The sequence below is a fragment of the Amblyraja radiata genome, chromosome 24 (assembly GCF_010909765.2).
Source record: "Amblyraja radiata isolate CabotCenter1 chromosome 24, sAmbRad1.1.pri, whole genome shotgun sequence".
Classification (NCBI taxonomy): domain Eukaryota; kingdom Metazoa; phylum Chordata; class Chondrichthyes; order Rajiformes; family Rajidae; genus Amblyraja; species Amblyraja radiata.
In genome coordinates this window covers 20,627,067-20,640,856 of record NC_045979.1, presented here as the reverse complement: position 1 = coordinate 20,640,856, position 13,790 = coordinate 20,627,067, and the positions used below count along the sequence as shown (strand labels likewise).

The 13,790-nt window shown below is 44.7% G+C and overlaps 1 protein-coding gene across 1 annotated transcript in view; it reads right to left on the bottom strand.

Moving 5' to 3' along the window:
• LOC116986828 (copine-8-like) overlaps positions 1–13,790 on the bottom strand; it is a 300,796-nt gene that overhangs the window by 119,690 nt on the left and 167,316 nt on the right. The window contains exon 10 of the mRNA XM_033042550.1: positions 4,372–4,413. Coding sequence (XP_032898441.1) covers positions 4,372–4,413 — 42 coding nt within the window. The remainder of the gene's footprint in view (positions 1–4,371; positions 4,414–13,790) is intronic.

Genomic DNA, 13,790 nt, shown 5'->3' with positions numbered 1-13,790 from the left:
TCATGTTTCCAGTAAGTTGCGGTCTAACGTCAGAGCTTCTGCCTTTGCTGCAGTTACACAACCATACGCTGCATCAACACCGTTGTTTTATGCCAGCTGATAGTCTGCGGCATTTTTAGAAGCCACCTCCGCCAATGTGACTATCTTACAGACATCGCAAAGGTCAAATGTTGCATGTTCATAGAACATAGACCAATACAGCACAGGAACATCCCCATCAGGCCACAATGTTTATGCCAAATACAATGCCAACTTAAACTAATCTTGTGTAGGAAGGAACTGCAGATGCTAGTTTAAACCGAAGATAGACACAAAATGCTGGAATAACTCAGCGGGACAGGCAGCATCTCTGGAGAGCAGGAATGGGTGACGTTTAGAGTCTAGACCCTTCTTCAGTCTAATCTAACCTGCCTGCATGTGATCCTTATCTCTTCATTCCCTGCTTAACCATGTGCCTATCTAAAAGTCTCTTAAACGCCACTTAAATGCATCTGTCTCCACCTCCACCCCTGGCATTTTCCAGGTACCCACCACCCACTGTGTAAAATAATTTGCTCCATATATCTTCTTTAAATATTACCTCTCTCACCTTAAAGCCATGCCCTCCAGTCTTTGACATTTCCACCATCTAAAAAAGATCTGACTGTCTACTCTATCTATGCCTCTCAAAACTTGACAAACTTCTATCAGGTTGAATAAATGGATTGAATTTATTCATCTCTTTTTCTAACATAGATTCCGTTCATTCAGGCACCAATGGTAACACTGGGACAAACTCTTCAATGCCACAGTCTAGAGGCTTTGGCTGCAGTTCCACACAATGTGAAGTTGGTGATATCGGAATAGCGTTCAAACAATACAATGTAATGATATCAAGCACAGAGCTCATGCATCAGTCAGACCATTCACAAGTAAGTGAACCTGTCTTATTTAATTTAACGGTACACAAAAATGCTGGAGAAACTCAGCGGGTGCAGCAGCATCTATGGAGCGAAGGAAATAGGCGACGTTTCGGGCCGAAACCCTTCTTCAGACTGAGAAGGGTTTCGGCCCGAAACATCGCCTATTTCCTTCGCTCCATAGATGCTGCTGCACCCGCTGAGTTTCTCCAGCATTTTTGTGTACCTTCGATCTTCCAGCATCTGCAGTTCATTCTTGAACACTTTATTTAATTTAACACTTGATTCTCCATCCCACCTCCACCACAAGTCCTGTGGTGTTCTCCTCCTCTTTCTGTGTTCTTGGAACTTTCTATTGCGGCAGAGCTTGCTGCCTCACAGTGCCAGAGACCCGGGTTCAATCCTGACTTTGGGTGCTGTCCTTGTGTAGTTTGCACGTTCTCCCTGTAACCACCCGAGGTTTGGCCGGGTGATCCGGTTTCCACCCACATCCCAAAGACGTGCGGGTTTGTAGGTTAACTGACCTCTGTAAATTGCCCCGAGTATGTAGGAAGTGGATGAAAATGTGGGATAATGTAGAACTAGTGAGTTTATTGTCACATGTACAGAGGTACAGTGAAAAGCTTTTGTTGGGTGCTAACCAGTCAGCGGGAAGACAGTGGTTACAATCGAAGCCATCCACAGTGCACAGATACATGATAAATGGAATAAATGTGAATAATGTTTAGTTGCAAAGTGCAGTAAAAAGGGGTGATCGATTGTCGGCGTGGACTCGGTGGGTCAAAGGGCCTGTTCCCATGCTTCATCTCTAAACTAAACACATTCCATAAAAACTAACTCTTTTGTCAGACTTTAACAGAACGCCCAACCTCCCATCGAGTGTCGCAAGATGAACTTAAATATATAGTTAAAGGGATACCGATTATATAAATGCCCGCACTCTGCAATCTGCTCCACTCTAGTGTGGCTGTCAAGATGATGGAACAGTAAGACACAAAACACAACAGTAAAACATAAGCATCATAATTCGTTTGACCAGCTTGCCCTCAATTCCTCGGCAGAACAAAGCCACCAATGTTATTGCTTGTCAAAATCGTGAAGAAAATTACTCCGTCTGTGAAGAAAATTGAAACAGCGTTCTGCAATATTTCTTCGCCTAAAGGGGAACATGGTGATTTCACCTCAACCTGGGAATGATGGCAACTGATGGATGATGGTGGGCACTAGATAAACGACCCTCCATCTGTCACACAGAGATTGAAGGAAACTTGTCAAAATGGTCTATAGTTGTGATGGTTTTCATTTATTTTCAATTCTTTCATATTAGAAACATTATTGTTTCTGAACCTGAAACATCACCAAACATTTCAGAAGACCTGTTTAGGACATTTTTTGTTTTGTCAAGGAGAAGCTATACTTCACCCTCGTTAGACCTCATTTGGACTACGCAGTTGCAGCAGGGGACCCATACACAAATAAAAACATTTCTTCCATCGAACGTGTCCAAAGACAGGCAGCTCGATTTGTTACTAACACCTATGAGAGAGAAGCGAGTGTCACCAAACTTCTGAATTCTCTGGGGTGGAACCCTCTCCAAGGCAGACGTGAAGCTCACCGTTTGACCTGTTTTTACAAAATGTTAAATGGTCAGCTCGACATAGACTACAAAACCTTCACCAAACCCAAACCAATTAGGAGCAGACGAGGGCATTCGATCCAATTTGTGATCCCAGTTACAAAGACAGATGTGTACAGCAATTCGTTCTTCCCCCGCACATTTAAAGCATGGAATAATCTCCACCCAACTATAGTTACCCAACCAGATGCAACTAAATTTAAAGTAGCTCTTTCTTCCCAATAACCCTTTCTGGCTTAAGCCCTCCCTTCACCACCTCCAGTTTAAATTCCATTTGGAATATTTTGGAGGACCAAGAAACCAAGAAACCAAGAACCAAGTTATAAGACCATAAATCACAGTCATAGTGTCACACAGAGTGGGTGGGAACAGGCCCTTCGGCCCAACTTGCCTATACTGACCAACATGTCCCATCTATACTAGTCCAACCTGCCTGCATTTGGTCCATATCCCTCTAAACCTACCCTATCCATGTACCTGTCTAAATGTTTCTTCAATGTTGTCATAGCACCTGCCTCTACTACCTCCCCCAGCAGCTCGTTCCATACACCCACCAGCCACTGTGTAAAAAATTTCCTTCGGGTTCCTACTAAATCTTTCCCCCCCTCACATTAAACCTATGTCCTCTGGTTCTCAATTTCCCTATCCTATGTAAAAGGATGATTAAAGAAACAATAGTAATAAACCCAAAGCTAAACCTCTTTAACTCCATTTCTGTTTAGGACTCTACTCAAGATTCACACTTCTGACAAAAGTCTGTAAAAAATCCCATTGACTGGGTGGGGAAGGACACAGGTGCTTTGCTTTTATCGTTGTATCAGAGTCAGATTCAAAGGCAAATTCTGCAAAGGGCTGGAATCAGTCACCTCACTGAAGAGGGTGATTTGGAAACATTTACGAGATAGTGTAAAATATGACTGCATTAAAAAAAATGCCCAATAGCCGTGGAAAATGCGACGTTATTCATCATATGTTTTTACTTTTATTGAAGATACCATTTTTACACAGAAGGCTTCTTCCTACATTGATGCACTGGTGAAAGTCCATTGTTTAGATTTATTATTGAATTATTATTGAATCAGATCAGATAATACGCTACACAAATACAATCAAGTGGCACAGTGGCGCAGCAGTGGAGTTATTGCCTTACAGCGCCAAAGACCAGGGTTCGACCCTGACTACGTATGCTGTCTGTACAGAGTCTGTACATTCTCCCCGTAACCCGTGTGAGTTTCCTCCGCATCTCAAATCGTATGGGTTTGTAGATTAGTTGACTTCTGTACATTGTCCCTGGTGTGTAGGATAGAACTGGTGTACGGGGATCGCTGGACGACACGGACTCGGTGGGCCGAATGGCCTGTTGCCCCCGTTCTACCTCTAAAGCCAAAACTAAATCCAAGCTCAAGCACAACAGGTGGAGCAAAGATAAAGATACAGAGTGCAGAATAGAGGTCTCAGGACTATATTAATGATCAACAGGTTATGCTGAATTTTTATTTACTGGAGCTTCTGTACAAGCAAGTGATCAGTCCCAGCAATGATGCAGGCGATGATACTATGGGTTACAGTTAACAGTGCACGAGTTAATCTGCAAACATGCGTTACCGAGATACACACAGTAGAATCCCTGGTAATCGCATTGATGTCTGACATTAAAGCTGAACTACCAGATGGTATCCGATCTTTGAAGAGCTCACAATATGCCAATCTGAATGCAAACGCAACAGATCCTGGCTTCATTTGCTGCATAGCTGATCAGCAAAAAATGTAATGGCATTCTGGTGGATTAGACTTTTTATTTTGCTTATTATAAATAGGTATTTGGCCAAAGCCTACCTGCCATCTCTGTCCCAGTCGTACACCTCTACCTTGATCGTTCTGTAAGGAAAAGAAAGCAACAAGTGAATGCTCAGTATCAAACTGGAGATAAGATCGGTACTCATAAGATCATAAGAGATAGGAGTAGTATTAGGCCATTCGGCCCATCGTATACTCTGCCATTCAATCATGGCTGATTTATCTCTCCCACCAAACCCCATTCTCCTGCCTTCTCGCGATAACCTCAGACACCCGTACTCATGAAGATTACCAGGTCGAGTTATAGGCCTGTCCCACTTAGGAGACTTAAACAGCAACCTCTGGTGACCTTGCCCGCCACCCAAGGTTTCCATGAGGTCACAGGAGGTTTTGGTCACTCTCCCTAATGGTCGAAAGTGGTTTCCGCGTGGTCGAGGCTTCATCTAGGTTGCTGCTTTTTATTCATCATGATTAAAACCGGCCTCGACTAAAAATAGGTTGCCGTTTTAAAAATCGATAATTTTTTTGTTGCAAGTCTAGTCGAAGCCGGTTGCGACGCTAGTCGAAGGTAGTCAAGGGAGGTCGAAGGAGGTTTTCTTCATAGGCAAGGAAGGTTTTCAACATATGCGTGTGAGGTGGTAGGAGGTTGCAGGTCACCTCGACCTTGATTTTTTTTTGGGTGTCGGGCAAGGTCACCAGAGGTTGCTGTTTAGGTCTCCTAAGTGGGACAGGTGTAGGATTCTGGAAAGGGGAGCTTGCTTTGGTTAATGTGAATTGGAGTTTTTTTTCACAGTCACTGAAACTGTCGACATTATGTTGCGTGAATCAGATCTACTCTCTGGACCTGCGGTTGGTCATTACAATTGCTCCACTCTTTCAAACTTTAGACTTTAGAGATACAGCGTGGAAGCAGGCTCTCCGGCCCACCGAGTCTGCGCCGTACAGCGATCACCCCATACGCTAACCTACACACACAACTTACTGAAGCCAATCAACCTACAAACCTGCACGTCTTTGGAGTGTGGGAGGAAACCGGAGAACCCAGAGGAAACCCACGCGGTCACAGGGAAAACATACAAATGCTGCATGGACAGCACCGGTAGTCAGGATTTAACCCGGTTGGAGGCATTTAGCAGCATGAATAACAACAGATGACTGCACTGATTCCAAAATGGGACCCACTCTCTCCCTTGCTACCCTTTTGCCCTGAAGGTACTTATGGAATCCTCTCCTTTATCTTAGCAGCCAGAGATATCGTATCGTTCCATTTTGCCCCCGCTAATTTCCTTCTTAAGTGTACCCTTCGTGACTTCGCCAGATCAACAATGAATACACTGGCACACACAGTACAGTTCATTCACCTGATGGGCGTAATTGCTGGAGACAAATACGAGGGTCTCTGGAATCATCCCCACAGCTTCCACTCTTGACTCCAGGGTGCAACAACCTTTCTCACTCTATATATCTCTCTCAATATCACCATCTTTATATATCCTCTTCAAACTATGCCTACTACGAAGAAGTTCTCCTCTTCCTCTGACGAGAGTTCTACAACATCCTCTCTCACTCTACAGCATAACTATCTCTATATCACTGTCTATATATCTCTCGCTTCCTTTTCCAGACTCACAATCTGAAGATCTTGACCCGAAATGTCACTCATTCCTTTTCTGCAGAGATGCATCTGACTAAGTTACTACAGTTACTGACTAAGTTTTTGTATCGATCTTCTTCATACGGGGTCGGCCGTAGGATTGGGTTAAGTGGTCCAATTACCCTTAAATGGATTTGGCTGTGGTTCGTTTGGGATTGGACAGGCTAGATGCAGGAAAAATGTTCCCAATGTTGGGGGAGTCCAGAACTAGGAGTCACAGTTTAAGAATAAGGGGCAGGCCATTTTGACTGAGATTAGAAAAAACTTTTTCACCCAGAGAGTTGTGAATCTGTGGAATTCTCTGCCACAGAAGGCAGTGGGGGATGTATTCAAGGGAGTGTTAGATAGAGCTCTTAGGATTAATGAAAACAAGGGATATGGGGAGAAAGCAGGAATGGGATACTGATTTTGGATGATCAGCCATGATCATTTTGAAGGGCTCGAAGGGCCGAATGCCCAACTCCTGCACCTATTTTCTATGTTTCTATGTTTGCCTGTGGTGGGCAGAGGAGAGGACCTTAACGGGACGTGTTGTCACACCCTACCACACTCACATTGAGTTCTGAATATTGCTGCTCCAAGATGGCTTCCAAGATGGCGTCCAACACAAGGGACTATTTGCGTGCTAGCCACAGAAGCAGATCTGCAAACTCATAATAGAAGCAATGCATCAAGATTAATTTGACTGGGATAGTTTTAGTGTAGGGCCTGCTTCCAGCATGATTCATTAAAGGGTGATTCTTCAGTAAGAGTCTACTTTAAAATTTCTGGAAAACTGATCATAAAACTTAATTTTTTGCAACTTTGAATGTTGTTTCACATAGATGAACATCTCTACTATGGGAAAAATATGTTTGTCGCAATCTTTTAGAGAATTTAATTTATTTTTCCCCTCTTCTTTTTCCAGATTGGCCATTGCATTCAGTCATATCCGTCACATTTTTTATGATGAACAGCACTGTAAAATATAACTGATTTAAACAGTTCCATTTGTGGGCATAATGTATGCTTAAAATCCACAATCTTGAAGCCATTTTTAGTAGGTTTAAAAACAAACAGCCCAATCTTAGACAGGAGAATTTCATTATTTTATCTGGGACATATGACAATAAAACAGTCTTGACACAAAGTGCAGGAGTAACTCAGCGGGTCAGGCAGCATCTGTGGAGAAAATGGATGGGGGATAGTTTAGGTCAGGATCCTTAGAGGAAGAGAACTAATTCGCTCATTTGTGTATAAAATTTTGTGTATAAAATATCCTTTTGTGTATAAAATCATGGGAGGAATAGATCGGGTAGATGCACAGAATCTCTTGTCCAGAGTAGGAGAATCGAGGACCAGAGGACAAAGGTTCAAGGTGAAAGGGGAAAAGATTTAATAGGAATCTGAGAGGTAACATTTTCACACAAAGGGTGGAGGGTGTATGGAACAAGCTGCCAGAGGAGGTAGTTGAGGCTGGGACTATCCCAACATTTAAGAAACAGTTAGACAGGTACATGGATAGCACACATTTGGAGGGATATGGACCAAGCGCAAGTAGCTGGGGCCTGTTGGCGGGTGTGGGCAAGTTGGGCCAAAGGGCCTGTTTGCACACTGCATCACTTTATGACTCTAATTCAAAGTTGGCATACCCCCCCCTGAAACACAAAGTGCTGGAGAAACTCAGCAGGTCGGACACAAAGTTGCTTTAGTCTGCTCCACTGTGAAATCTCCTGAAGGTTTGGCTAGCTTATCTACCAGCACTATCTTTTGTATAAACCAGCATCTGCAGTTCCTTGTTTATACTTTTGTCTGTCCGATCTTACAGATACTCCAGGCTGGTTGTTTTTGAGGTGACAGTAAAAGGATTTCAGGTTTTTTTTCCGATAGAATGCACCTGGAAGGAAATTGAAAAATAAATGGGAAGACGTGTGCACGATAATAAATTATGGAGCACCATGTACTTGCATTCAATTACTACTGAGCATCTGGGCTGCCAATCACATCTGGTGAGGAAGCATGCAGCAACAATGGGAATTAGGTCTTTTCTCTCGACTGGCAATTTCTCTGCTCAGACAGCAGGGAATAATCGTGAATCAAAATTATAATTCAGACATGCAAAATTATGGTCAATATCAAGACACAAGGAACTGCAGGTGCTAGTTTAGGAACAAAGACACAAAGTGCAGGTGTGACCCAGCGGGCCAGGCAGCATCTCCGGAGAACGGTGACGTTTCAGGTCGGGACCTTCGTCAGGCTGAAAGCGAGTCACTCCAGCACTCTGTGTCTCTTTTTTAGTGAAGATAGACATAAAATGCTGGAGTAACATTAACGGGTCCAGCAGCAAATCTGCAGAAAAGAAATAGGTGAATTTTCGGGTCGAGACCCTTCCTTTTTGTGAACCAGATCCATGGTTCCTTGTAGAACCAAGGAACTGCAGATGCTGCTTTACAAAGAAGGGTAGAAAGTGCTGGAGTAACTCAGCAGGTCAAGCAGCATCTCTGGAAAACATGGATAGGTGAAGTTTCAGGTCAGGACCTATCTTGACTCTTGATCGGACAGAAGTATATAAGATTATGAGGGGCACAGATAGGGTAGACAGTCAGAACATTTTTTCCCAGGATGGAAATATCAATGATTGGAGGCCACAGGTTTAAGGTGAGAGAAGTAACATTAAAAGGGAGGTCGGTTTGTGTGATGGGCTGGGCTGTGTCCACTGCTCTCTGGTTGTGATAAAAGGACTGCAGAGTAGATTCAACGGACTGAATCCTAGGATGGGGCAGAGGGGGAGTGGTTTATTTCATGAGGGGAGAGTTTGTAAATGGGCTGTATTGTATTATTTTGGAGATGGTAGACTAAGAGATGATATCATCGAGAGTTACAAAATACCTGTGGGGTTTGACAGATTAGACGCAGGAATGATATCACCTGGGTCGGGAGTCTATGACCAAGTGTCAGAGATTCAAGATAAAGTCAAATAGAAACATAGAAACAGAAAATAGGTGCAGGAGTAGGCCATTCGGCCCATTGAGCCTGCACCGCCATTCAATATGATCATGGCTGATCATCCAACTCAGTATCCTGTACCTGCCTTCTCTCCATACCTAACTCCCACAACTCGCCACAATGATAGAGTTGAGAAGAGCAAATAACAAAGCGCTAGAGTCAAGCAGCATTTGTGGAGGTTCTAGAGGACAGGTGATATTTCAGGTCAGAACCCTTTCTCTCATCTATTCACCTGTCCATTCCCTCCACAGATGCTGCCTGACCTGCTGAGTTCCTCTAGCAGTTCAATTCAATGATCCAATGTACGTTTTAGTCACATGTACCAGAGTACAGTGAAATGCTTTGTTTTGCATACAACCCGGTAAAATCATACAGCAGACCTCACCGAGGCAGCCAAGCATCGCCACGTTTCCACGCCAAAGTTGCAACAAGTTCATTGAACAGTTTTACCTTCTGCTCACAGCGGCAAACCAGCCAGGTTCATTCGCAACAGCCGTCCCCTCCCCCCCACCCGCCCTTCATTCTCAATTCCCCCGCTGCTGGGCCCTTCCGCAGGGTCCCCCCTTCATTCACAAAGGCCCCCCCCCCCCCCTGCAGGGTCCCCCTTCATTCTCTTTTGGCTCAAGATTCCAGCATCTGCAGTTCCGTGTGTCTCCAGGGTTGAGAATAAATTTGGACGTCAGAATCCAGTGCCTGTGTGCGTGGGCAGAGTGAAAGACTTACAATGTTTGTCGTGACTAGGCAAGGCTTAGAAGCTACAGCCAAGTGCTAGAAAATAGGATTAGAAGAGATGGGTACTTGAGGATGCATGGACCCGAGAGCTCTTTTCTGTGGTGCATGACTCTGGGACTAAATGACTGAAACATTATCACCAACCAATCTAAGGTTGATTAACAACTCCACATAACAGGCACGCACTACACAAAGTAATTGCTGTTTATGTTGTGTTCTATCCCAGTGTGTATTGTGGATAAATACAGGAATATACAAAGAATCAAATGCAGGAGTATTTCAAAGCGGTCATTGTAGAAATGAGGGGGCGGCACAGTGGCGCATCTAGTAGAGCTGCTGCCTCATAGTGCCAGAGAACTGGGTTCAATCCTGAGCTCGGGTGCCGTCTGTGTGGAGTTTGCATGCTCTCTCCGTGACTGCGTGGGTTCCCTCCGGGTGCTCCGGATTTCCTCCCACATCCCAAAGACGTGCGGGTTTGTAGGATAGATTGGCCCTCTGTAAATTGCTGCTAGTGTATAGGGAGTGGATGAGAAAGTGGGATAACGTAGAACTAGTGTAAACAAGTGATCAATGGTCAGCATGGACTCACTGGGCCGAAGGGCCTGTTTCCACATTGTACCTCTAATCAAACAGAAAGCAATGCGCGTACAACAGTTAAACTGTTACTTTGCAAGAATTAATGTTTATTCTTCATGGCAAAACATTAAAATAACACAAGGGCAAAAGGAAAATGAAAGGAAAATAGATACGGAAAAATAAACTATAATTTCAATATTTGTAGTAAAATCAAAAGTGATTTTAGTTGTTCAGCCATTTCTAACCAAGTGAATGCGATGTAAAATTCTAATTTCAATGAGTAAAAGTGAGATCTTCAATCACTTGTTTCCTTTTGCAGATGCAGAATTCTAAATTTTTATTTCAGATTCCAAATATTTGTAATTCTTGCACTTTTTCACCCATTCAGTTGGAAGTGACAATTATCTGAATGAGAATATATTGAAGGATTCTGCAGGTGGAGAACATTTTGACTGGTTGAATCCTCGCTTGGTTCAACAATTTGAAGGAGTCCACAGAGAGTGGATGGCACTGCCTGGCCCATCGTGAGTAATGACCTCCCCACCATTGAAGGGATGTACAGGAGGCGCTGTCTCAAAAAGCGTCAGCATCAGCAGGGACCCACACCATCCTGGCCACGCTCTCATTTCACTTCTGCCATCGGGATGAAGGTATAGGAGCCTGACAACCGTGACCTCCAGGTTCAAGAACAGCTTCTTCCCAACAACCATCAGGCTCCTGAACACTGCACAACACTAACCTCAACTATGATCTTCCATTGATTACCTTAAGTTGCATAAGTTTTAAGTTGCAAATTTTCCATTTGTAAATGACATGATTACAAATGGTTTGCTGGAATATTCCCTTGATGAAATGTTATAAGGCACTATAATGCATGTCTCCAACAACTCACACCAACTTCGACAGATACGCCACATAAAGCATTTTATCGAGATGCGTGGTTGTTGAACAGCCAAGGCCGCAAGAAATTGCAAAGAATTGTGAACGCAGACCAGACCATCACGCAAACCAACCTCCCTTCCATTGACTCCATCTACACTTCACGCTGCCTCGCCAAGGCCACCAGCATAATCAAGGACCAATCTGAATCCAGTCCCTCTCCCATCAGGCAAGATGTATCGAAGTGTGAAAATGTATACCCCCCCGATTAAGGGACAATTTCGTCCCAGCTGGTATCAGGCAACTGAATCATTCTATCAACAACCAAAGAGCGACCCTGAGCTACCATCTACCTCATTGGGGAACCTCGGACTATCTTTAATGAGACTTTATCTCGCACTAAACGTTTTTCCCTTGATCACGTATCTGTACACTGTGAGTGGCTTGATTGTAATCATGTAAAGTCTTTCCGCTGACTGGTTAGCACGTAACAAAAACTCTTCACTGTACCGCGGAACGCATGGCAGTACAACTCCACTAGATTAACGAATGTCTGGTCAAATCTATGATATATATTCATATTAGATCCAATATGTTGCAAACACTCGCTGTCCATAAAATCTACATTCAGTTTTAATGATTTTATTTTTCAGATTTATGTGATAATTTTACTAATTTATTATAAACTATGATGTGTATCAGAGACATCCAAAGCAAAACTGTCATATTATAATTGCACCATCCCAGCGTGATGCATTTTATTATATTTTGGTTTACAGGAAACTCCAGCTGGGAAATTGGATGGTACCTTATATCCCTTTTTCTGTAAAATTGCTACATGATCCAAAATTAATTTGGAGTCAATGGCGTTAATCTAACTCCACTCACTCTGGCAAGGCATTCTAGTTTCCAACCTCCATTGGTGTAAAAAGATTCTTCCTCACATTTCCTTTAATCTATTCAAGGTAAGGATGGCACAGACACAGTGGGGACAGCGGGTAGAGCTGCTGCTACACAGCACCAGAGACCCCGGTTCGATCCTGACTACGGGTGATGTCTGTGTGGATTTTGCACTTTCTCCCTGTGACCGCGTGGGTTTCCTCCAGGTGCTCCGTTTCCTCCCAAACACGTGCGGGTCCGTAGGTTAATTGGCCTCTGTGAAATCCCTTAGTGTGAAGGAGGTGAATGAGAAACATGTGTGTGTTCGTGTGCATGTGTTCATCTGCATGTCCTTCTGTGCATGACTTTGTGTGCGTGGGTTCATGCGCGTGTCCTTGTGTGTGTGTCCATCCGTCCGATCGTGTGTGTGTGTGTGCGGGTGCGCGTGTGTGTCTGTGTCTGTGTCCGTCTGTGTGTGTGTGTGTGTGTCCGTCCGTGTGTGTGTGTGTGTGTGTTTGTGTGTTTGTGTGTGTCCGTCTGTGTGTGTGTGTGTGTGTGTGTGCGTGTGTCCGTCCGTGTGTGTGTGTGTGTGTGTGTGTGTGTCCGTGTGTGTGTGTGTCCATGTCTGTCTGTGTCCGTCCATATGTGTGTGTCCATGTGTGTGTGTCCGTGTGTGTTTACATTATATTAAAAATTTGATTTCATTTATTATACACAGAGGCCCGGGAGCCATTACAGAGGGAGGAGCGACCTTCGTGTGGTGAGTTAAAAAACCCATCGCGGGGCTTGTCTCAACAGAGGCCCGGGAGCCGTTACAGAGGGAGGAGCGACCTTCGTGTGGTGAGTTAAAAAACCCATCGCGGGGCTTGTCTCAACAGAGGCCCGGGAGCCGTTACAGAGGGAGGAGCGACCTTTGTGTGGTGAGTTAAAAAACCCATCGCGGGGCTTGTCTCAACAGAGGCCCGGGAGCCGTTACAGAGGGAGGAGCGACCTTCGTGTGGTGAGTTAAAAAACCCATCGCGGGGCTTGTCTCAACAGAGGCCCAGGAGCCGTTACAGAGGGAGGAGCGACCTTCGTGTGGTGAGTTAAAAAAACCATCGCGGGGCTTGTCTCAACAGAGGCCCAGGAGCCGTTACAGAGGGAGGAGCGATCAAAATCTGCAACGTTCCATTCGCAGATCACACTTCAAATTAAGGGGGCTGGTGGAAGCCTCTGATTGGTCGAACGGACTAGAGGAAGCAGCCATTACAGGACTAGAGGAAGCAGCTGATTGGCTTGTATCCCGGGTAAGGCTTTATTGTATTCGGTTAAGGGGGAGAATGAGGGCCAGGGCAGTTTACTGTTCTGGATGTCAGATGTGGGAGGTCATGGAGTCTGAGTGCCCTCCAGACGTCCACATCTGCGCCAGGTGCGTCGAGATGGGGCTCCTAAGGGACCGTGTTAGGAACCTGGAACAGCAACTCGATGACCTCTGTCTGCTCAGGGAGAGCGAGGAGGTCATAGATAGGAGTTACAGGAAGGTGGTCACTCCAAGACCACGGGAGACAGAAAACTGTGTCACAGTTAGGAAGGGCAACGGGCAGAGGCAGGGACTGGTGAGTACCCCGGTGGCTGTACACCTTGAAAATAAGTACTCATGGGGGCAGCAACAGCGGCCGGGCCTCTGGCATAAAGACCGGTCCTGTTGCTCAGAAGGGTAAGGAAAAGAAGAGGAGGGCAATTGTAATAGGGGACTATAATTAGGGGGTCGGAT